Source organism: Oryzias melastigma, linkage group LG19 (genome assembly GCF_002922805.2).
Source record: "Oryzias melastigma strain HK-1 linkage group LG19, ASM292280v2, whole genome shotgun sequence".
NCBI classification, from domain to species: domain Eukaryota; kingdom Metazoa; phylum Chordata; class Actinopteri; order Beloniformes; family Adrianichthyidae; genus Oryzias; species Oryzias melastigma.
In genome coordinates this window covers 5885354-5906267 of record NC_050530.1, presented here as the reverse complement: position 1 = coordinate 5906267, position 20914 = coordinate 5885354, and the positions used below count along the sequence as shown (strand labels likewise).

The window sequence follows — 20914 nt, the reverse complement described above, 5'->3', positions numbered from 1 at the left end:
GCGAGGGAGAGGGCGGCGAGGGAGAGGCCGGCGAGGGTGAGGGCGGGTAGCGACTGCGGGCCATCCAACGCCGCTTGCGGCTTTAATCTTATATTACCTTTTATATTATGTGGCTACAACCTCAATAATTTTCTACTGTAATCTTGTAATATACACATTTTATTCTATCCTAATCTCGTTAATTTAGAACTTTAATCTTACATTACATTTTTTGTGGTCCTAATCACTCACATTACCAACTGTAATCTTGTAATATTAAATGAACAATTTTGATTTCATTTTACCTTTCTTATTTTGTTTTTTCATGGCCCTAATCTTGTTTTAGATTAAAAACATGTGAAAAATAGAACATGAGTATCTGTCACTAGGGGGCGTCCCAGGAGCCCCCCTGCAGCAGGTGGTGGATCATTTGGTTTGATCTGGTTTACTTTGGTACCAGCTGATATTATAGATGCAGCACCACTGCCCTCTACTGGCCGGGTGATGTAATTATTCTCTTCCAGCTGGTTTCCAGGCTCCTCCTCCTCTGATGGGGTCTGTGCAGACGAGGGCAGTTACTGGAAAACCTTCTGGTTTGTATTTAGAGAGGGTTCCTGTCACAGGTGTCACACCTGTCCGATAGAGGCGTGGCCTCCTTCATATAGTGACCATATTTGTAGTGAGTTCTGCTACCAAAGCAAACATGAAACAAAGATTTTTGCTTTTGGCTTCAAGACCTGAGGCGTCGCTGGTGACGTTTAACCACGAAATTCTTTACAGAGACTCACCGTCACCGCTGACCTGAACGCGATGACCACAGAGACTCACCGCCACCGCTGACCTGAACGCGATGACCACAGAGACTCACCGCCACCGCTGACCTGAACGCGATGACCACAGAGACTCACCGCTGACCTGAACGCGATGACCACAGAGACTCACCGTCACCGCTGACCTCCACAGACTCCAGGTCAACATAAAAGACTCGACTTCGTTTGTCTGACGAAACATTTTTACTGCTTTCCGTCGGAGGCGTGAAGGTTATGGTTCCTTCAAATCAGCACAAAATATAACTTAATAAAAAACAGGTTTGTGGAACTGAAGGGAAACAGAAGGAATCAAACACTCGGGGGCAGACGCTGGTGCATAGTTCACAGTCGGGTCTTTGATCTCCATCTTTGTTCTGTCATGATCGTGTTTCTGCAGCAGTTAAAAGAGTCTCAGGAGCGCCTCTAGTGGTCAAACGGGTGAACTCCTCCTGGTCCATAATCTCATTTAAAAGGAGCGAGCTGGTCTTGGGTGGACGGCGCCCCCTGCAGGTCACCACTGCATGTGTGGGGGCTGTGAGTGGGTCTGGTTCCGGTACTCGGTGTGCAGCAGCTTGCTGGTCTGCAGAGAGTCCTGGCCCTGCAGCCAGTCCTGGTAGAGGACCTTCAGGGCGGGGTTGAGCTCCGGCAGTCGGACCGGCAGGCTGCTGTAGACCTCCTCCATCTGCTGGACCAGAGCCCGGTCCACGCGGCCCGCCTCCTCGCTCTGACCACGCCCGCTCAGGCACCCTGAGGGGAAACCAGACGTTCAGTCTCCCGCAGACCCCGACAGACCCGAGCAGAAGCTGCAGACGTACCGCCGGGGCAGGACAGCACCTCCACCAGCTGGTACGGCACGCGGCCCTTCCTCATGCGGTGCACCAGAGTCTGGATGTTCCTGAAGCCGTAGACGGCGGCGAACTGCAGCAGCGTTTCGCCGTCACGCTCCAGAGTCACTTCCTGGAAGTCCCGGTTCCTGGAAGAAACCAGGAAGGAACCGAGTTAGACCAATAAAAACATTTGGGATTTGAAGGTGAGAAAACCAGAGATCTCTTTGAATGAGTCAAGACGAGAGGATCGACTGAGGGTAAATCACGTCTGTGGTAGAAGTCAAACAGAAAAGTACAGTTTGGATTTACGCTGTTTGTTCAACACCATCACACTCCCACCACCATGTCTGACTACAGAGAGTCTGTCAGTTTAAGTCCAGATGTTGGAAGTCAACGAGCTTTGTATTTAGTATAGTTAGCGGTCTACTAGCTCTGTTTTTAGCATAGTTAGTGGTTTGCTAGCTTTGTTTTATCATAGTTAGCAGTCTGCTAGCTCTGTTTGTATCCTAGTTAGCGGTCTGCTAGCTCTGTTTGTATCCTAGTTAGCGGTCTGCTAGCTCTGTTTTTATCCTAGTTAGCGGTCTGCTAGCTTTGTTTTATCATAGTTAGCAGTCTGCTAGCTCTGTTTGTATCCTAGTTAGCGGTCTGCTAGCTCTGTTTTTATCCTAGTTAGCGGTCTGCTAGCTTTGTTTTATCATAGTTAGCAGTCTGTTAGCTCTGTTTGTATCCTAGTTAGCGGTCTGCTAGCTCTGTTTGTATCCTAGTTAGCGGTCTGCTAGCTCTGTTTTTATCCTAGTTAGCGGTCTGCTAGCTTTGTTTTATCATAGTTAGCAGTCTGTTAGCTCTGTTTGTATCCTAGTTAGCGGTCTGCTAGCTCTGTTTGTATCCTAGTTAGCGGTCTGCTAGCTCTGTTTTTATCCTAGTTAGCGGTCTGCTAGCTTTGTTTTATCATAGTTAGCAGTCTGTTAGCTCTGTTTGTATCCTAGTTAGCGGTCTGCTAGCTCTGTTTGTATCCTAGTTAGCGGTCTGCTAGCTCTGTTTTTATCCTAGTTAGCGGTCTGCTAGCTTTGTTTTATCATAGTTAGCAGTCTGTTAGCTCTGTTTGTATCCTAGTTAGCGGTCTGCTAGCTCTGTTTGTATCCTAGTTAGCGGTCTGCTAGCTCTGTTTTTATCCTAGTTAGCGGTCTGCTAGCTTTGTTTTATCATAGTTAGCAGTCTGTTAGCTCTGTTTGTATCCTAGTTAGCGGTCTGCTAGCTCTGTTTGTATCCTAGTTAGCGGTCTGCTAGCTCTGTTTTTATCCTAGTTAGCGGTCTGCTAGCTTTGTTTTATCATAGTTAGCGGTCTGTTAGCTCTGTTTGTATCCTAGTTAGCGGTCTGCTAGCTCTGTTTTTATCCTAGTTAGTGGTCTGCTAGCTTTGTTTTATCCTTGTTAGCGGTCTGCTAGCTCTGTTTTTAACATAGTTAGCTGTCCTCCCAGCCGCTTCACGTCACGCGACGCAGCATCACAGGCAGATGTGGATGAAAAACGACAAGCTGGAGTCACTCCAAATCTCCAAAAGTGACTCAGCGGGGCCTGAACCATAAGTACGTATATGACGAGTCGGGAGTGAGATTGTGTTGGTTGAAGAGTAAAGCGTGCATTGACCCCTCCCCTGTGTGTCAGACGCTTCACACACGAGGGAGGCGGAGCAAACCTGTGGTAACAGAGCGCATCTCCTGCTGTAAAGCTAAATACTGGAGGAATTTTGATATCGAATTGATACCAATAATTGTCCAAATATTGTCCGATGCTGATGCTGTATCACCCCACCAATCAACATGAAAACCCCTTTACTGTGAGGAAAGGATTCACATCCAGGATCCGGCGTTCTCTGACCTGAGCGTTTTGTACGTGACCTCCTGGACGTCCAGACCGAACAGCTCCTTGGCGGCGTGTTTGAACACGTGCTCCAGGAATCCTTCGGAGCCTCGGCCGTCGTGTCTCACCAGAGCGCCGTCTGCCTCCCCCAGCCTGCAGTCACAGGAGAAGCTGTTTTTGGGGCTTTTATTTGCTGCGGTCTCGGTTCTGGTTCTGGGTCACTCACACTTGGTCCAGCGGAACCGAGTCCAGCTCCTCCAGGGACACCTTCCTCTGCTCCATCAGGTGGTAAATCTCCTCTGAGGAGGGAAACACTCTGGTTTCTATTTCACTCAAACTGGTGTTTTAGAAGTACTACAAAATAAAAGCATGCAGGTGTTTCCTGTTTGAGCAGGAAGTCAGGAGGAAGTGTGAGTCTCTGAAGACGGTTAAGCACAAAAGACAGCAGGAGAATCATTCCACCTTAAGGAGTGGAATGATTCTCCTCTTACTGGAGGTGAGCACACAGTCCACGTCTCTGGTCTCCATCAGGCTGTTGTAGAACTCCTCTCGGACCGCCTCCAGCTTCTTATCGAAGCACGGCGCCACCACCAGGTGGAAGAGCTTCTCCGGACTCAGCTTCTGAAAACACAAACGACCTGAGATGACCTCCTTCCAACCGCAGCTTTGTTGTGGAGAAAGTCACATGACCAAAAGCTGGTGGACGAGTCACATGACCCATAAACCCCCGAGGGCTGATTCATCACATGACTCGTCCTTCAGGTCTGTGGAACGCAACACAAAAACTGTCTAACAATAGAAACGGTGTGAGATTCTGGTTCTGGAATGTTCTCAGACTTTACTGTCTGGATTTGAAGAATTCATCTCCACCAAACCTCCTCAGGAGTCGAGTGTTAGAGTCTCCAGAAACACTGAGAAAAATCAACATTATTATTTACTGGATGTCAATATATGACAAAAGTCATAATTATACAAGAATAAAGTCATAAAATGATTAATAGTAACATTTTAACATTCATAATAATAAATTTCTAAAATTATAAAACAAAGTCAATATTTTTCAAAGAATAAAGTCATATAAAAATTTAAAGACAACTGTCAAAATCTTAAAAAAAGGAATACAATTATTTTAAAGCAGTCAAATTTTTTTGAGAATAAAGTCGTAAAATAAATGATGAGACAGAAGTCAAAATTTTATGAATAATTGGAAGAAAAAAAATCTAAATTCTATGACAACAAAGTAGTAAAATGTTGAGAAGAGTTACATTTCTACTGGAATAAAGACGTAAAATAAAAAAGTCAGAATTTTACATACATTTAAAAAAAAAAAGTCATTTAACTATAAAAATGTTCAACAATTCACTAGAATAACGTTGAACATTTATGCAAAATGTCTCAAAGAAAAACGTTCTTTAAATAAATAAATAAATGTTAAAAGACAACCAAACACGACCGTTTAATTTGTGTTACAGATAAATCAGACAGACGTCTCGGTGTTCAAGAGTCTTCCTGAATCTGTTTGACTTTTTTTGTAAATGTACATATATATATATATATATATATATATATATATATATATATATATTAAATATACATTTTTACTAATAAACTTTATTCTTGTATTTTTTCGCCTCTTTTCTCGTATATTTATTTATTTTCTCTAATTTTCTTTTCTCCTTTTAGACACTCCGTTCTCTTCAGCAGCAGAACCGTTTCTGGACCCGTTTACGCTCAGAAACTACAAACCACAAAACGAGTCGATCCACATTTCTGGGTTTTTATGTATTTTTAAGAGTCTGGAGAGATGATACGTATCGCGATACCCCACTCACGATGTATCCCAAGATTTTACCTGAATCATTTTTAACTTTATGAATAAAAAAAATGATTCAATGAATATTAATTCACTGAAATCCATTGTAGTAAAAGGGTTAAACACTGGAACTGCATCTCATCTACAAGTGTATTCATGGTGCTTTTATTTTGGTACATTAAGAAATATTTGTTCTTAAAGGGAACAATCAATATTATCTGATTTCTACAATAAAATGTTTCAGTTTATATGGGAAACAAAAGTAAGACTCTGAAGGACGTCCATTAATGACTAATTAAATATCTGTATTTTAAATCGATACAAGTATCGCGATACATCACTGTTAATGTGAACCAGATTGTAGATTTAAATCCTGAATGTTTCAGAAGAAACAACCAAACTTCAGGCTGAACCCAAAACCTTCGTCTCCTGTTGCTTCATTGCTGCATTTTTAATGCGCCGCGTTCTCCTTAACCTCCACGCAGATTGTCTAAGAAACGTGACGCCTCACTCTGTCCCAAAGTCGAGCTCAAACAGGAGCGCCCCCTCACCTGCTGCTTGGAGAAGAAGTCTTTGACCAGACCGCCCATGATCTGCTGGGGGGACCTGGCGGTGCAGATGTGTGGGGTGACCAGACTCCCCAGAACCCGCTCCGCGTACCGGATCCATCCTGCACCAGAACAGACCCAGAACTGAACCTCTCTGTGGTGGAGGGAGGGCTCATTTCAGCAGGGGGCGGGGCCTGGGCGTACCTGGACAGGAGGAGGTGAACAGAGGCAGGGCGTGGGAGTCGTGGTGCCTCCGGCGGTACCGCTGGATGAACTCCTTCTGGGTCTCCAGGATGCTGAACCCTGCAGCCAGCGTGGTGTCCAACACGAACTGCACGCCTGCAGGAAAGAGGCGTTTACTGACGGGCCGGAACTTTCAGCGCCGCCGCCAGACGTGCGAATGCTGCTCACCGATGCTCTTCAGGAAACCGCAGAGTCTCTGAGCGGCTTCAGGGACGTCCACGCCGAACTTCACCGCGAAGAACGGCAGAGACTGCGGACAGACGGACGCCACCAGAACCCGGTGTTTGGAGGCGTCGCACCTCTGATGGGAACAGCAGAGGAGGCGGAGTTACAGAAAATATAAACGTTTAATCCGTCGGAATGTTTACATCCGTCTATTTCCAGTCTGTCCACACGCCGGAAAGACGGAAAAAATAGGAAACACGTTTGGAATTTAATACACAAACTACTTTCAAAATAAAACGTAAAAAAGATATTTTATACTGAAGGTGACGCTCGCGCGATTACACGTTAATGCAGCAGAAAACCATGTCGCTAGTGATGAAAACGGACAACAGAAGTTGAATTTGGGAGTAAAAACATCGTTTCTCCAAACACGCATTTAGTGAGGAAGTCTAAAGTGATTTTTGTGACACCAGATTTCAAGCTAAACTTAAGTTTGAGATCAAACTTTTCTAAATTGCAAACAAAAAGTAAAATGTTAATACAAAAATTCATAATGTGCTAATTCAAAAATGTAATAATTGCTTTTAAAAACTTTATTTTTTGTTTTGAAAACATTTTAACAAACGTTTAAGAAGTTTTGGACGTTGACGACTCGGGTTTGGCGGGACAAACCATTCCTCCAGAAACCAGCGGGGACGAGGGGAGGGACGGACGGGAGACGCCACAGAAAACCCAAGAGAGACACGTTTGGGTTTTTAGTTCCTCTGAGAGAAACTCTGTTCTGATTAAACTTGTCCCAAAAAAGAAATCCACAAAATCCTGAAAACGTATCCATGTTTGTACATGGAGAGGAGTGAAGGTTCCTCAAACATCCGGACAAGTGGCTCAAATATGGAAAAAAAAAGTCAGACTCTTCCCTTCCAGACAGAACCCTCTGGGCTGTCCGGACCTCAGAACTTCTCCAAACCCGTCCAGCTTTACCTTATTTAGCTCCAGAACCTGCTCCACCTCCTCCAGGTTCTGCTGGGAGATCTTCAGGCTCTCCTGCTCCGACACGCAGCCCTCACAGGACAGACAGGCGCTGAGCAGCAGCTGCTGCTGCGACCCCTCACTCTGTCAAAGAAAGAGGACGGCGTTTTAAACGGGACAGGCTCCGCCCCCTAACGTCCCCCTGATAAAGCGACTTCCTAACCTGCCCGTTGACTTCTTCCTCTCTCTCTGGGTCGGGACTGGCTCCGCCATCAGCTTGTTTCTTGTTGCACTGTTGACAGACGACAGTCAGGTATGACACTAACCCCGCCCCCTTCCAGAGAACACCTGAGACTCACCTGTTTGGTGCAGTTCTCACATTTCTCCTTCCTCTTTGCTCTGCTGACCTCCGACATTTTCCGTGGACGTTTCTTCAGAGCTGTGGGACAAAAAAGGAGGATTTTTGCTTTGTCCACAGAAGTAGCAGTGAAGGGTGGAGCCGGGTGGAGGTGGGTGGAGCCCACCTCCACCCGGCTCCACCCACCAAACTCAGGCTTATCAACAGCAGCAGCTTCTAACGGTGGGAAAACCACACCATACAGCAGCTAATATCCTGTCATTATCTGTTCACGCACTGTGTTAAATATATACACACAGAAAACACTTAGTAACAAATGACGTCACACCTCATGACGTGGGAAAAAGAAATAAGATAAACAAGGAAATGCTTCCCGTTGAGATTTGTAAATGTGTTTGATTTTCAATAAAATTTATTTAAAAAAAAGGTTGAACCCAATCCAAAAAAAGATAAATAACATTTAATTAAAAATATACAACTCTAAATTAACTTTAACAATATCAGTTATAAATATAGTATACGACTATATTATAATAAATATTTGATTTTATTACAAATATTGTTAAAACATGCTAACGTCGAACGGGCCTTTTTAAAAACGGTATCTCCCACAAAAAAATATGATTTAAAACTAAAAACAAAAACATATTTGGCTTCAGGTCACATTTACTGATATATTTCTGTTATTTACGAGTGTAAATATCTGGGTGACTCACCGGACGGTCACTACTTCGCGGCTCTGCGGGACAAAGACATGAACGGCGGCCGCAGAGGCGCTAAACTAACCCGGACGGAGCTCCGCCGTCAGCCAGCAGCTCTCCCCCGGGCGGATGCGTCGACGGACGGACGGCCTCAGCTCCGTTTCTCCTCCGGGACTGTTTCATAATAAGCTAACTGTCGTTTTAAAGTCGACATGGTTTCTCAACATCCAACTCCATTGTGTACCCGGCGCTGCGCTCTCTGACGCATGCGCAAAAGGGGGAAATGTTTGCACCGGAAGCTTTGTCACGAGAGATTTCTTCCAAAATAAAACGACTAAAAGACATGGTAAAAAAATACAGTCATACAAAAAATTCTTATACAGTCAATGCTAAAAGACTTTTATCACTTATAGGATTATTGTTGAACTTTTATCAGAAATATTTAGTGGGTTATTGTTTCTTTATTTTACCACAAATTTACCTTGAAAATCCGATTTAGTTCTTAACTTTACTTTAATCATCTCTACATAACTTTGTACCGGAAAAATGCACATAAAAACAACCAAATAAATAAATGGAAACCCCATGGACTGGATGAAAATATGTATTTACATATATATATATATATTTTAAAGTAGGCTACAAAAACAATTAATATTGAGAGTTGTAATAATAGTTGCATTCTCTCTGCTTTAAAAATTGTATTTGCTTCATTTTTTGCCGATATTTTCATCCCATGTTTAGCTACCACACTTAAAAAATAAGTTCTAAATGAAAGACGTTCTACTATGGTCCTCGCTTGTGGAACAGCCTGCCGGAGAGCCTCAGGGCGGCTACAACGGTAGAGGTTTTTAGAAAAATGCTTAAAACATACTTTTTTAATTTAGCATTTAGTTGATTTTATTCATGTTCATGTAGTCAAATTGAGTTTTTAAACACCTCTTTATTTTCTTAATTATTTATTGTTTAAACTTTTAACTGTTTGTTATATTCATTATTCTTATCATTGTTGTTTCTTTTAATTATTTAATTGCACTTACTCTCGTGTGTTTATTTATTTTTTATTATTTTTTTATTTATTTCTTTTGTTGTTGTTGCTGTTTTAGCTCCAGTGTTTCCTCATGGGATCCTCTTTGTTCAGGGGTTTTGCTGGCCATCCTTTGGGGCCTGGTTGCGTTGGCCCACTGGCGCACTGGTGCCCCATGTATGTTACCGGTCCCCCCTGGATTAAGTGGATCCCAACAATACCATTCTGTACAGCAGAGCCAAGCCACAGGTTTCTTTTTGAATGTTTCAGGGGTGGGCATTGTGGGCGGGGAGGGGCCGGAATTGAATGGGTATTTGATTGTCTATTTTAAATGTTTAAATGTCTTCTTTCTTTATGTTTCTTATGTACAGCGCCTTGAGCTGGCGCATGCCATGAAATGCGCTTTATAAATAAAGATTATTATTATTATTATTATTATTATTAAATAAACTTTATTTTTAAAGGAGTTTAAAGAGAATTATTTTTATGTAATTGCTTTTTATTTATTTTATTGTAAATGTACCTATATTCATAAAGAAAAACTGTGTAATGCAAAAAAAAATAACTAGTCAATTATAGTAAAAAAAAGTAAGAATAATTATTATAGTTGTATTATTACTGATGATTATTATCACTATTGCTACATTTTCTTTTAACCATTGTTAACATAAACTAATAATTTATATTATTATTTGAATATTATTTAATAATAATGATAATATTAATAGCAATAATAATAATAATATTTTGAAGGTCACTGAGTTCCGTGACGTTGTCCAATCAGAACTCTCGGATACCGGAAGGAAGTGGCAGGCAGGCCAGTTGCTGGTGTTGCAACGATATGAATGGAACTTCCTCAAAAATCCAGCTTTACCTCCACAAATCAAACTTTTAACAATCGGAATCTGAAAGAACTCAAAGGATTTTAAGGTCAGTTGGACGATTCTTTTAAAAACAATGACGTGTTAATGAAGTTCATGGCGGTCAAACTAGTCAAGTGTTCCGTCTTTAGTCTCGTTCATGCGAATCGAAAATCCAAATGAAGTGAAGAATTGTTAATATTTAGTCATTTATTTAGAATTTTTTAAGTTTAGTTATATATATAAATGATAATTAATCCGTTAAAGTGATTTAAAAGCGTCTGTTGATTAAAGAATCTTTATTTCTAGACTTTTATGAGGGTGTAATGCTGATATGATAACAGAAAACCGTTTTCTCATGTTGTTTTCTTATTTATCACAGGTATTAAAATACAGAAACTATAATAATTTTATGAATTTGTGATCAAATTGTTACATTAATCAATAAAATTGTTTAAAACAATAGAGAAAATAATATCTTGTTGGAGCTTAGACAGTTATAGTTTAAATCTTCCACATCAATTCATAAACAAATGTGGTCAGTGGTTTATAATTTTCTCTTTTCTGTAGTTGTCTTGCTGGTTTTCCTTTATTTGAAAAAAGGTTTGACTTTTATATTGATGAAAAATAACTAAAAGAAACATTTTAAAATATCTCAACTTTGCAAAACATTGAAATTTGAATTTTTCTATTAAAAATCTTAGTTATTTTCTAAGTAAAATATTTCAGATTGTTGTTTAGTTGTAAAAAAGTGCAAAAAGTCTGACATTTCTTGATTTTAAAACCCCGTCATAGGTTAGAGTTCAAATATAAACAATAAGATTTGAACATAAAAAACACTAAATTCTGTTTGGTGCACTTTGATGTCCTCTGTGTTCTGAAAGATGAACTAGATTTACTGATAAAAACTCTTTTATCATTTTTGATCGTGTAAGCTGAGTTTTAAAACTCAAAAAACATTTAAAAAATGTATATATTTGTAAAAATGTGCAGGATTTTCACTGATTTACTTTTACAAAAGGCGTGTCTGCATTTATTTTAAGAAATAGTTTACATTTTAAACCATTTTAAAGGCTAAAATATAGATTTTCTTAGTTCCTTTGACAAATTTATTTGATGAAAATTCAAAAATAATTGTAATATATTTAAAAAATCATTATTTTCTTCTTAAATAAGCGAGGCTATATTATAAAAAATTTATGCTATGTAAAGCAGTTCTTTCTAAACTAGTTTATAATCTGCTAAAAATGTTGCTTCTTATTTATTAAACATTATAAATTCCTCTTTTAAATATGTGATTAAAAATGTATCATTTCTAGTACATATAAATAAATCCATAAAAGTTGGATTCAGACTGATAAGTGTTGATGAATCTGATCAAACGATGAGTTGTGTGTTGTGTTGCAGTGAGCCGTGTTGTCCTTGTGTTGTTGCTCAGATGGGCTACATGCGTGTGGAGGAGCACACGCCCACGCTGCTGCGCCTCCGGAGGTCTCCGGGCGTGCGCTCCTGGTCTCTGCTCGTGGGTGAGTCTCCGCTCCGCCGTCTTTCTCCTGAAGTTCCTCTAACCGTGACCCGCTTTCCCCTGCAGCTCTGGTGTCGGTCGGGCTGGCGGCGGCGTACTACAGCTCAGGTGGGCGGGGGATCAGGTGCGTGCTGGGTGTGCGGCTGCGCGGTTTCTCACGGCGGTTTGTGGGTTCGCAGACAGCCTCTTCTGGAAGAGCTTCTACGTGACGGGCTGCCTGTTTGTGGCCCTCCAGAACATGGAGGAGTGGGAGGAGGCCGTCTTCGACAAGAACAAGAACCAGATCGAGCTGAGGAACTGCAGCTTGTACACGTTAGTGCTGACGCTGTGGAAGAACGGACACGAGCGCGGTCAGTAAGAGCTCTGAGTGGTGGTCCGTTAGCGCTCTGAAAGCCCGTCTCCATGACTCCTCCTCCTCCTCCTCCTGCAGTGGTCCTGGACCTCCGTCAGCTGTGTGACGTCTGCGTTCAGGAGGAGAAGGTGCGTTACTTAGGAAAAGGCTTTCTGCTGATGCTGAAGATGGAGGCGGGCTTCTCCTACCCCCTCAGCCAGAGCGCCACGCTGGCAGGACCCGGGTAAGAAGCTGCCCTGTGATTGGACGAGAGAGATGCTGTTTCTGCTCTTTATGCTGCAGATTTGAACATTTGCTCCTAAAATTCAGAGAATTGATTCAGAAAACTAAACATTTTACGTCACATGAGCCTAAAAACGAAACATTATTTCGGTTCAAATACCTGTTATAGAATATTATCTCTAAAAAGTTCCGAAAAATGCAACTAAACTGCAGTAAAAACTAAAAGAGTCTGTATGGAAACTAAAATTATTAAGAAATGTTCAAACGTTCAAATATAAACGACTGTCAGTCATGTGACTCAAATTTATGTTTAAATGTCAAAATCTTAATTTTACTTTCTTATTGTATGCACAGCTAAATGATGCTACCAAACTGTTTAAAAGAATATAAAAGTCATGATTAGAAATAAAAATCAGTAAAATGTAAAATAAGTACAAGATTTGTGCATATCACTGAAGAATATGAAACTGCTCTTGTGAATAATAATAATACTAAGGTTGGGTTGATAAAATCGATTAATCGATCTGAATCGATTTAAGCTTATTAGATCAATAATCGATCCATAAAAGTAGAGATCGATCTAACGCATAAAGCTAAAGTCTGCTAGCTTGATGCTAACATACAATGGGATTTCCCATAGGACGGCTAATGCTAATCTCGGTTGACTTGAACATAAAATCAGAATCGAATTGATTCTGGAAATTATTGGCGATACCCTAAATAATAATAATAATTTATATATATATATATATATATATATATATATATATATATATATATATATATATATGTCTTATATATGTATATGTCTTATAAAACACTAATAAATATTGAAATTTAATTTAATGATTTAAAATTAAGATTTCTGCATTTTTTTAGCATCTCCAATTATTATAAAGAGGCTCCGCCTCCTCCCCAAAATGCATAAGTAAAAGGTTTAGATTTTCTTAGATTTTCTTATACGAAACAGAAAATATTTTGTTCATCAAATTGAAAAAGACATTTCCTGCTTCATTGTCTGATTCTCCCGTCTCCTCAGTGACGTGGAGGCGCTGGGCGTCCTGCTGAAGCGCTTCCTGAAGCTGGAGGAGCTTCAGCGACGCCGACAGGACGACTACTACGACGATGATGATGATGATGATGATGAAGACTCTCCGAACCTCACGGACTCAGACGGTGATGCAGAGCCGCTCTGATCTCTGCTGGATCTTCTTTAACTCTCCGTTTGTCTTAATTGCTGTTTGTCTTCCTGCTGAACTCTTAATGAGCGTTTACCTGCACAGGAAATGGAAAAGGCTCCGCCCACAACATTTGGGACCACCCTGTAAATGTTGACCTCGTTTTGCATGCTGGTTTGTGCTCAGGTGGATGCATGTGCAGAGCTTCCAGGTGCAGATGTTTTGTATTTGGACTCAAGAATCTCAGGTTGACGTTTTTATATTTGACTCAAACTGTTTTTTATTTAGACCTCAGAGGAAATCAAAGCCTTGTTTTTAAGATTTTATTGTTTTACATTCAATAAAGTTGTGCAGAAGTCCAGTCCGTCTCCGTGTTTGAGCAGAACCCGTCTGCTGCTCGGTCACTGCGTCTTCATACAGTCACTGATCTCCTCCATTATCCGCTGGATCGGCGCCATCACGGGGCTGACGTGTTCCTCCATCCACTCCTGGGCTGTGGACTCGGGGTACAGCCGAAGCATCTCGTCTCTGACTGCAGCGGCTTTCTGCTGCAGCGCTGCCACAAACCTGACCAACAGAGTTAGTGCACAAGCTGAAAGACACCAAACACAATCTGAATCTTCCTGATGCCGTCCAGGATCGTCTTTTCAGAGACTCTTTCAATTTCAAATCACACTGAGGTTAAGCCTTTTTCTCATTCAGCTGTTACATTTTTCAGATTCAGCTGCTTAGCTTTTTAGTTATTTCGGATTTAGCTGCTTAGTGTTTACAGATTCTGCTGTCTAATTTTTTACTTCTCCAGATTCAGCTGCTTAGTTTTAAGGCGTTCTCAGATTCAGCTGTTTAGTTTTTTCAGATTCAGCTTCTTTATTTTTTTTGCCTTTTCAGATTCAGCTGCTTAGTTTTTAGGGGTTTTCAGATTCAGCTGCTTGTTTTTTTCAGATTCAGCTTTCTAATTTTTTTCAGATTCAGCTGTTTAATATTTTTCTGATTCAGCTGCTTAGTTTTTTAGCTATTTTGGATTTAGCTGCTTAGTGTTTACAGATTCTGCTGTCTAATTTTTTACTTCTCCAGATTCAGCTGCTTGGTTTTTCATTTTTCAGATTCAGCTGTTTAGTTTTTTCAGATTCAGCTTCTTTATTTTTTTCCCTTTTCAGATTCAGCTGCTTAGTTTTTTTGTTTTTCTACATTCATGTGCTTAGATTCTTTGTTATTTCGGATTTAGCTGCTTAGTGTTTACAGATTCTGCTGTCTAATTTTTTACCATTCCAGATTGAGCTGCTTACTTTTTAGGCGTTTTCCGATTCAGCTGCTTAGTAATTTCCGATTCCGCTGTTTAATTTTTTACTTTTCCAGATTCAGCTGCTTAGTTTTTCACATTCAGTTTCTTAGTTCAGTTAGTTTTTTCAGATTCAGCTGCTTAGTTTGTAATTTTCCAGATTCAGCCGCTCTGTTCGTTTTTATTGTCGTCTTCATTCATTATAATGCATGTTTTGGTTTTAAAAGTGAAGCTGTACTTTTGTTTTGAGCTAAACTCTGACGTTTGGCTCCTCACTCGAACTCGTCCATAACAATGTTCAGCATAAACGCTGCAGACGTCGCCGCGGCTGCAGATGAAACTCTGGATTAGGACTAAAGCTGGAGATGATCTGGACCCTTTAATGAAACCTGTCAGGACACTTTAGCTGAAGGAGACGGAATGACGGCGGCTATAATGAACGTGACTGAGACGGCTGCAGGAGGCGGGGCTTCTTACGTGGACGCTTGGCTGTGGATCTGCATGCACATCAGCGGGTTCGCCATCTTCCTGCGGCGCTGGAATGGGCTGAACCATCCTCGCACAAACCTGATAAGAGTCATAAAGATTCATAGATGTGTAAAAGTGTTTTTAGAAAAACGACAAACTGCATTCAAAGGGAATAAAGACGACTATTTTCACATTCTGATCTGAAGTACTTCTCCTCATAGATGTGATGATCCTGAGCGTTTATTCCTTTAAGTCCCTCTCCGAAATCATCAGAAATTCCCTTCTGAGTTGTGTCTGGACTGCTGGTACGGAAGTAAGCCTTCCCCCACTTCCCATCATTCATCTGTTTACACTTTCTCCTGCTAGCTTAGCGAGTAACAATGTCACACAAACACCAAAAACACCAAAAACATGATTTTCATCAAAGTGGATCGTAAACAAATTAGTCAATTAGAGCAACTGAACAGCAGAAACAATCCAAATGTTCCAGTCTCCTTTGTTCCACGATGGAGGCCTCCGTGAAGGTGATGGTCCATAGCAACCATACAATTATTTGCATGTCTGAGGCTGATGAATGCGTACGCCAACTCTCATGTTGGTATATTAAAGTAACCCTCCGATGTCTCCATAGCAACAGCTTTTTATTTTAATGTGAGCTGAATCTTTGCGGTTCCCATGGTAACAATGAATGGAATAAGGATACATTTAGTCCTCCCTCACATTTTTAAAACATACTGAACCAACTCAGTGGCCTAGTGGTGGAGTGTCCATCCTGAGACTGACAAGTTGTGGGTTCAAATCCCACAGAATGGAAAAACCCAATGCCTTATTATGGATATTCAGTATTAGAAGGTCGGATTGGGGGGTTGAACCAACCAGACTAATGGGACTTTAAACTTAAGGTGTTAAAACGAAAAATTTTCAAATGTGAAAATCTTAGAAGTTAGTTTTTTTTTAAGATTCAGCTGCTTATTTTTTTTGTTTCCAAATTCAGCTGCTTAGTTCTCCAGATTCAGCTGTTTCACTTTTTTTCTTCAGATTCAGCGGCTTAGTTTTCAGGTTCAGCTGCTAAGTTTTTAAAATTCAGCTGCTTACTTTTTTCAGGTTCAGCTGCTTAGTTTTTTAGTTTTCAGGTTCAGCTGCTTAGTTTTTAAGATTCAGTTGCTTAGTTTTTCAATTTTCCAGATTCCGCTGCTTAGTTTTTAAAATTCAGCTGCTTAGTTTTTTAGTTTTCAGGTTCAGCTGCTTAGTTTTTAAGATTCAGCTGCTTACATTTTTTCAGGTTCAGCTGCTCATTTTTTGTTTTTAGATTCAGCTGTTTAATTTTTCAGATTCATATGCTTAGTTTTTTTTTTTCAGGTTCAGTTACTTATTTTTTCGATTCTCCAGATTCCGCTGCTTAGTTTTTAAGATTCAGCTGCTTAGTTTTTTCAGGTTCAGATGGTTAATTTTTTAGTTTTCCAAATTCAGCTTCTTTTTATTTTATTTTTTTTAGATTTAGCTGCTTAGTTTTTTTTTTAGTATTTTTCAGATTCAGCTGCTTCGTTTTTTTGTGGTTCCTTTGGTGGAGTGTGAAGCACTTCCTGTTGCTTACATGCTGTTTTCAAAGGATCTCAGGTCCTCCGAGTTCAGTAGGAAGTTGATCTCCACGATGGCCTCGGCCAGCCTCCTTCCTGGAAACCGCGAGTCGTCTGCAGCGGTCCTGAAGGTCACAAAGGTCAAACTCCTGCTGGACCTTCAACCATCAAAGAGGAGCTCTCACCTGTCCATGGCCTCCACCTCCACCGAGGAAACTCCCAGCAGCTCCTTCACCCTGCTGGCGGCCTCGTGGCTGAACTGACCGTGGATGAGAGTCTGCAGACAGGACGCCAGAGACGGCAGAGCCACGGGCATCAGCTCGCAGAGCACCGACAGGTGGTCGTACCTGAAGGGGGCGGGCCCACAGGTCAGCTTTGGAGTCGCAGAGAGTGAATTCGGATGAACGCGGGAATCGAACCTTTGCCAGCCTGTGATGGCGATGCCTTTCAGGTTGACAGCAGCAGACACAGACGCAGCCACCTGCAGCCACTGTAAGTGGTTGTCCACGTGCCTCTGCGTGCACGTCACGCACGTGTCGACGGCGGTGGAGCCTTTGAAGGAGCTGGCGGCCCACAGGTCGGACAGACCTGCACTGCTGTACTTCTCCAGCAACGATACTGGGAACAGCAGAGCAGGAATGATACAGAAACGTCACTTTTAACAGCAAAAACACAACAGGCATCAGCCAGAGGAGACTCCAACTCCAGAAGAACTTCAACTCCAGAGGAGACTTCAGAATAAAATCCCCCCAAAAACTTTCAAGTTTTTACATCAGTAAAATGAAAACCGACCGGCAGTAAGACCAGAAGAAAATCTGGAAAATGCATGGATGAGACGACCTTTGACCTGAATGGAAAGCATCGATCCTGACAAACCAGCGGTCAGACATGGTGGTAGGAGGGGAATAATGTGGGCTTGTTTCCCATTAGCAAGAGGATGTGCAGGAACTGATACCCACAAACCTTAATGGAAGACTATGAATTTTTAAAAGCTGTCATGTGATGCTGCAGGAGAATGCTCTTAAAGTTTTCTGAGTAAACTATATCCATAAGTATGATCATATATTACAGTTGGAACACTAAAAATCTAAGCATTTATGAAATATTAGTTATTTTTGGGAATTCTTTTCATACATGTGAGGTTCCGGCTTTTGCTTTTTGAGAATGCCGCCCATTTCATGTCATCAACCTTAGGCCATCTTCTTCAGCGTATCACCCTCAAAAAAAGAAAAATAACAGCTCTCCTGATTGGTCATTCGCTTTCTCCACCAGGAAATACCCTGATCCCTTTCTCCACTAGGAAATAGTCTGATCCTTCTCTCTACCAGGAGATAGTCTTCCCCCTCTCTTCACCAGGAAATAGACGTCTCCCTTGCTCTACTGAGAAGTAGTCCTCTCCCTTTCTCCATGTTAGTTCAGACTAAACAGCCATTTTCTGACCGTAATTATCACAGTTCTCAGAGTCAGTGAACGCACCGGGACTGAAGTTAGCATCCTCATTTTTGATTGGTCCTTCGAGTTAGCCAAAAGTTTTGAAACTGGAATTTTCAGATTTGGAAACAAAAAAAATATGGAAATTGAAATTTTGAGTTTTTAAACCCAAAAAACTGAACATTTGAAGCTGAAAATAATTAAGTTTATTTTAAAAAAGCAAAAAATTTTGGACATTTCACCTTTTTGTTTGGCCAAACACCAATATTTTTATCAATTTGTTTTTTTTGAGTTTCCAACTATAATGGTTCTGATTCCCCGTCCGGGTCAGCCCCCCGTATGGATGCTGTGACGGTGACCAGGTCGGTTGAAGGTCTCACCGGTCGGCTCCACCTCCAGGTTGGGGTTGTAGTCCCACAGCATCGGCTCCACCAGCCCCACCAGGCCGCAGGCTGTCAGCGACACGGGGGGAGAGCGGTCGGTCAGGTGGGATCAAACCAACAACGACAAACCTCCGTCTCACCTTTCAGGGTTTCGGGGCTCATCCCTCTCATCATGTCGTCCCACATGATGATGGTCATATCAGGCCACGCCTCCTTCACGGCCTTAGCCACCTTGGTCACATGATCGAGAAAAAGCTGCTCCACGCTCCGTCCAGGAGAGGCCAGCCACCTGCCGGACTCCTCCCCCTCGCCGAGCAGGTAAACCTGGACACAACGAGCCAATCAGCTGCAGCGGGAACGCCTTCGCCAGCGCCAGGCCGACGCCCACCTCGTCCGCTCCGATGTGCAGCGTCTTCACTCCCGGATGCAGCTCCACCACCTGCCGCAGCATCTCCAGCACCACCTGCGGCGCCTCCTCCTGGTGGGGGTTGAGAGTGCCCAGGCAGTGCGGCGCCTCCCGGAGGCGGAGCATCTGCGGATGCTTCAGGACGAACTGAAGCGGAGAGGAAACCACAGACTGGAGCTACGGCAGCAGAGCGGCGGCACCGCGGCGGGTTAGACTGACCTCCATGTGACCGAACGTCTGCACCAGAGGGATCACCTCCATCCCCGCTGACCCGGCCCAGTCCTGCAGGACCAGAACCTCCTCCCGGCTGGACAGAAAACAAACAAAAGATAATTTGCTTAAAATTTGTTTCACATAAAAGAGAGACGACATTCTGAGAACTAAAACAGATACAAATAATGTTAGAAATGTTAATGCATATTTTATCAATTGATTGGTTTATTTCAAACATTTTCATAAATAATAAAAAACACAGAAATATCAAATCTATTTAAAATATTGATCCAAAAATTGATTAGAAAATACATTTAAAAAATGGTGTAATCTTCTTAACTTTATAATTACTCCTAATTATAAATATACAGAACACACATGATGCTTTGAATCAATTAAATATGATTGTTAGATTTTAATAACATTTTTTATATATAGTTGGCATAATCCAGTTATTAATATTTATTTCAAGTTAAATTCTGTCATGTGAAAAATGACCTGTCTTACTATGTTTTTAATCGTTTTCTTGTTATAACGAGAAGTTTCTTTATTCGTTATAATATAATGAAGAACGCGGCTCTTCTTTTCTCACACGGAGACGCTGAGACTTGACCTGATTTAAGTCTCTTTATTTTGTAGAAGAAAACACTCCACAAAAGTGTTTTTTTTTACTATTTTGTATTTTTTAGTGGATAACAATATTATTTATTTGGTATTGGTGGAAAATTATTTTTTTTAAAGTAGAGCTTTTTGGCTTCATCTTATTCTTTAAAAGTTAATTTTTGCTCACATTCATCTGTTAAATTAACTTTATTTTACTCAAATAAGCCAAGTAGAAAATAAAAAGTCTCTATTTTAGAAATGTTAAATATTTAATCTTGTTTTGATGGTTATACCTAAATAAAAAAAACTAAATGTTTAATGAATCTTTTGATATATTTCTTTAGTTTAACAAAATCTCTCAGTTGCTCTGACAGTGACCTTCCACTAGAGGTCACTGTTGAGTTGCTTTGAGCTCAACCAGCATCTTCTTTTTTATTTTTATTTTTTTTAGGAAAAGGCAGATTACATTCAAATTTACAGTCCACAGTTGTTCATAGTTTAGATCTTTTTATGAATATCATTGCTAAAAGAAAAAAGAAAACAAAAAAAAAGGAAAAAACAAAACATAACTTTGTAGATGAAGTAAATGAAACAGACATAAAAAATGAAAAATAAAGCAAAATAATCAAACAAACCAAAGTTCATATAGGGGGCCACATATAAACTAGCATTAAAATTTAAAGACAACACAATCCAAAAATTAGTTTTAAAAAAATGTCTGGGTTGGTTTGACGTATTCTGTGCATTCTGATCATAATTGATTGAATGTTTGTATCCGTGTTTGAATTGAGAATGTGAGAGTTTCTGTAGATATTTGATAATTGTGATCCGTTCCTCTGTTGTTGGCGGATCTCTGTTGAGCCATCTTTAAGTAATTACTTTTTTTAACTACAAGACACATCAAGTGAGTCTTATAAGTCAAACTAGATTTAGTGACACATTCAAAAACAGTTAAGTTGGTATCACAGTCCCGACTACATTACCCATAATGCTCCAGTAATACATGAAGTCATTTGGCTTCATCGTTTACCTAAATCAAACATTTGGACAGATTTTTGAGCCCAGTGTACCAAAGAAAACCAGTTAGCCCAACCAGGACTCATACTTAAGGTGGACTGT

At 41.0% G+C, this 20914-nt stretch overlaps 3 protein-coding genes across 5 annotated transcripts; 1 reads left to right on the top strand and 2 right to left on the bottom strand.

The window, feature by feature from the left end:
- Positions 1–971: 971 nt before the first annotated feature.
- narf (nuclear prelamin A recognition factor) lies at positions 972–8562 on the bottom strand. 2 transcript variants are annotated; one of them, XM_024296188.2, is made up of 12 exons: positions 8357–8562; positions 7572–7651; positions 7436–7504; positions 7225–7356; positions 6247–6379; positions 6040–6174; positions 5839–5957; positions 3966–4095; positions 3701–3773; positions 3493–3627; positions 1604–1761; positions 972–1535 (listed from the first exon to the last, which is right to left on the bottom strand). In XM_024296188.2, the coding sequence occupies exons 2-12, from the start codon at positions 7626–7628 to the stop codon at positions 1300–1302; spliced, it is 1377 nt and encodes a 458-aa protein (XP_024151956.1). In that variant the 5' UTR covers positions 7629–7651; positions 8357–8562; the 3' UTR covers positions 972–1299. The 2 variants fall into 2 exon arrangements, with proteins under 2 accessions (XP_024151956.1, XP_024151955.1); XM_024296187.2 differs by having other exon boundaries at positions 8287–8561.
- A 1503-nt stretch (positions 8563–10065) lies between these two features.
- Positions 10066–13796, top strand: LOC112160670 (cytochrome b-245 chaperone 1 homolog). Of its 2 annotated transcripts, none has more exons than XM_024295384.2 (6): positions 10066–10228; positions 11597–11684; positions 11750–11791; positions 11863–12033; positions 12114–12258; positions 13297–13796. In XM_024295384.2, exons 2-6 carry the CDS (start codon positions 11597–11599, stop codon positions 13451–13453), a joined length of 603 nt encoding a protein of 200 aa, XP_024151152.1. In that variant the 5' UTR covers positions 10066–10228; the 3' UTR covers positions 13454–13796. The 2 variants fall into 2 exon arrangements, with proteins under 2 accessions (XP_024151152.1, XP_024151150.1); XM_024295382.2 differs by having other exon boundaries at positions 11566–11684.
- hexdc (hexosaminidase (glycosyl hydrolase family 20, catalytic domain) containing) lies at positions 13745–19286 on the bottom strand (the record flags this gene model as incomplete). The annotated part of the gene is given in 9 exon segments (XM_024295381.1): positions 13745–14002; positions 15192–15281; positions 16777–16884; positions 16945–17106; positions 17179–17377; positions 18571–18642; positions 18714–18897; positions 18962–19126; positions 19199–19286. Coding segments are annotated over 9 exon segments (1234 nt in total), but the record flags the coding sequence as incomplete, so codon positions are not given.
- Between the last annotated feature and the right edge of the window lie 1628 nt (positions 19287–20914).

Coding starts and splice junctions, on each gene's coding strand:
- LOC112160670 (XM_024295384.2), top strand. CDS start 11,597: ATGGGCTACATGCGTGTGGAGGAGCACACGCCCACGCTGCTGCGCCTC. Junction 11,792..11,862: donor GGCGGCGTACTACAGCTCAG/GTGGGCGGGGGA, acceptor GTGGGTTCGCAG/ACAGCCTCTTCTGGAAGAGC. Junction 12,259..13,296: donor GCCACGCTGGCAGGACCCGG/GTAAGAAGCTGC, acceptor CCGTCTCCTCAG/TGACGTGGAGGCGCTGGGCG.
- narf (XM_024296188.2), bottom strand. CDS start 7,628: ATGTCGGAGGTCAGCAGAGCAAAGAGGAAGGAGAAATGTGAGAACTGC. Junction 7,357..7,435: donor AGGAAGAAGTCAACGGGCAG/GTTAGGAAGTCG, acceptor TTTCTTTGACAG/AGTGAGGGGTCGCAGCAGCA. Junction 1,762..3,492: donor GTCACGTACAAAACGCTCAG/GTCAGAGAACGC, acceptor GGTTTCTTCCAG/GAACCGGGACTTCCAGGAAG.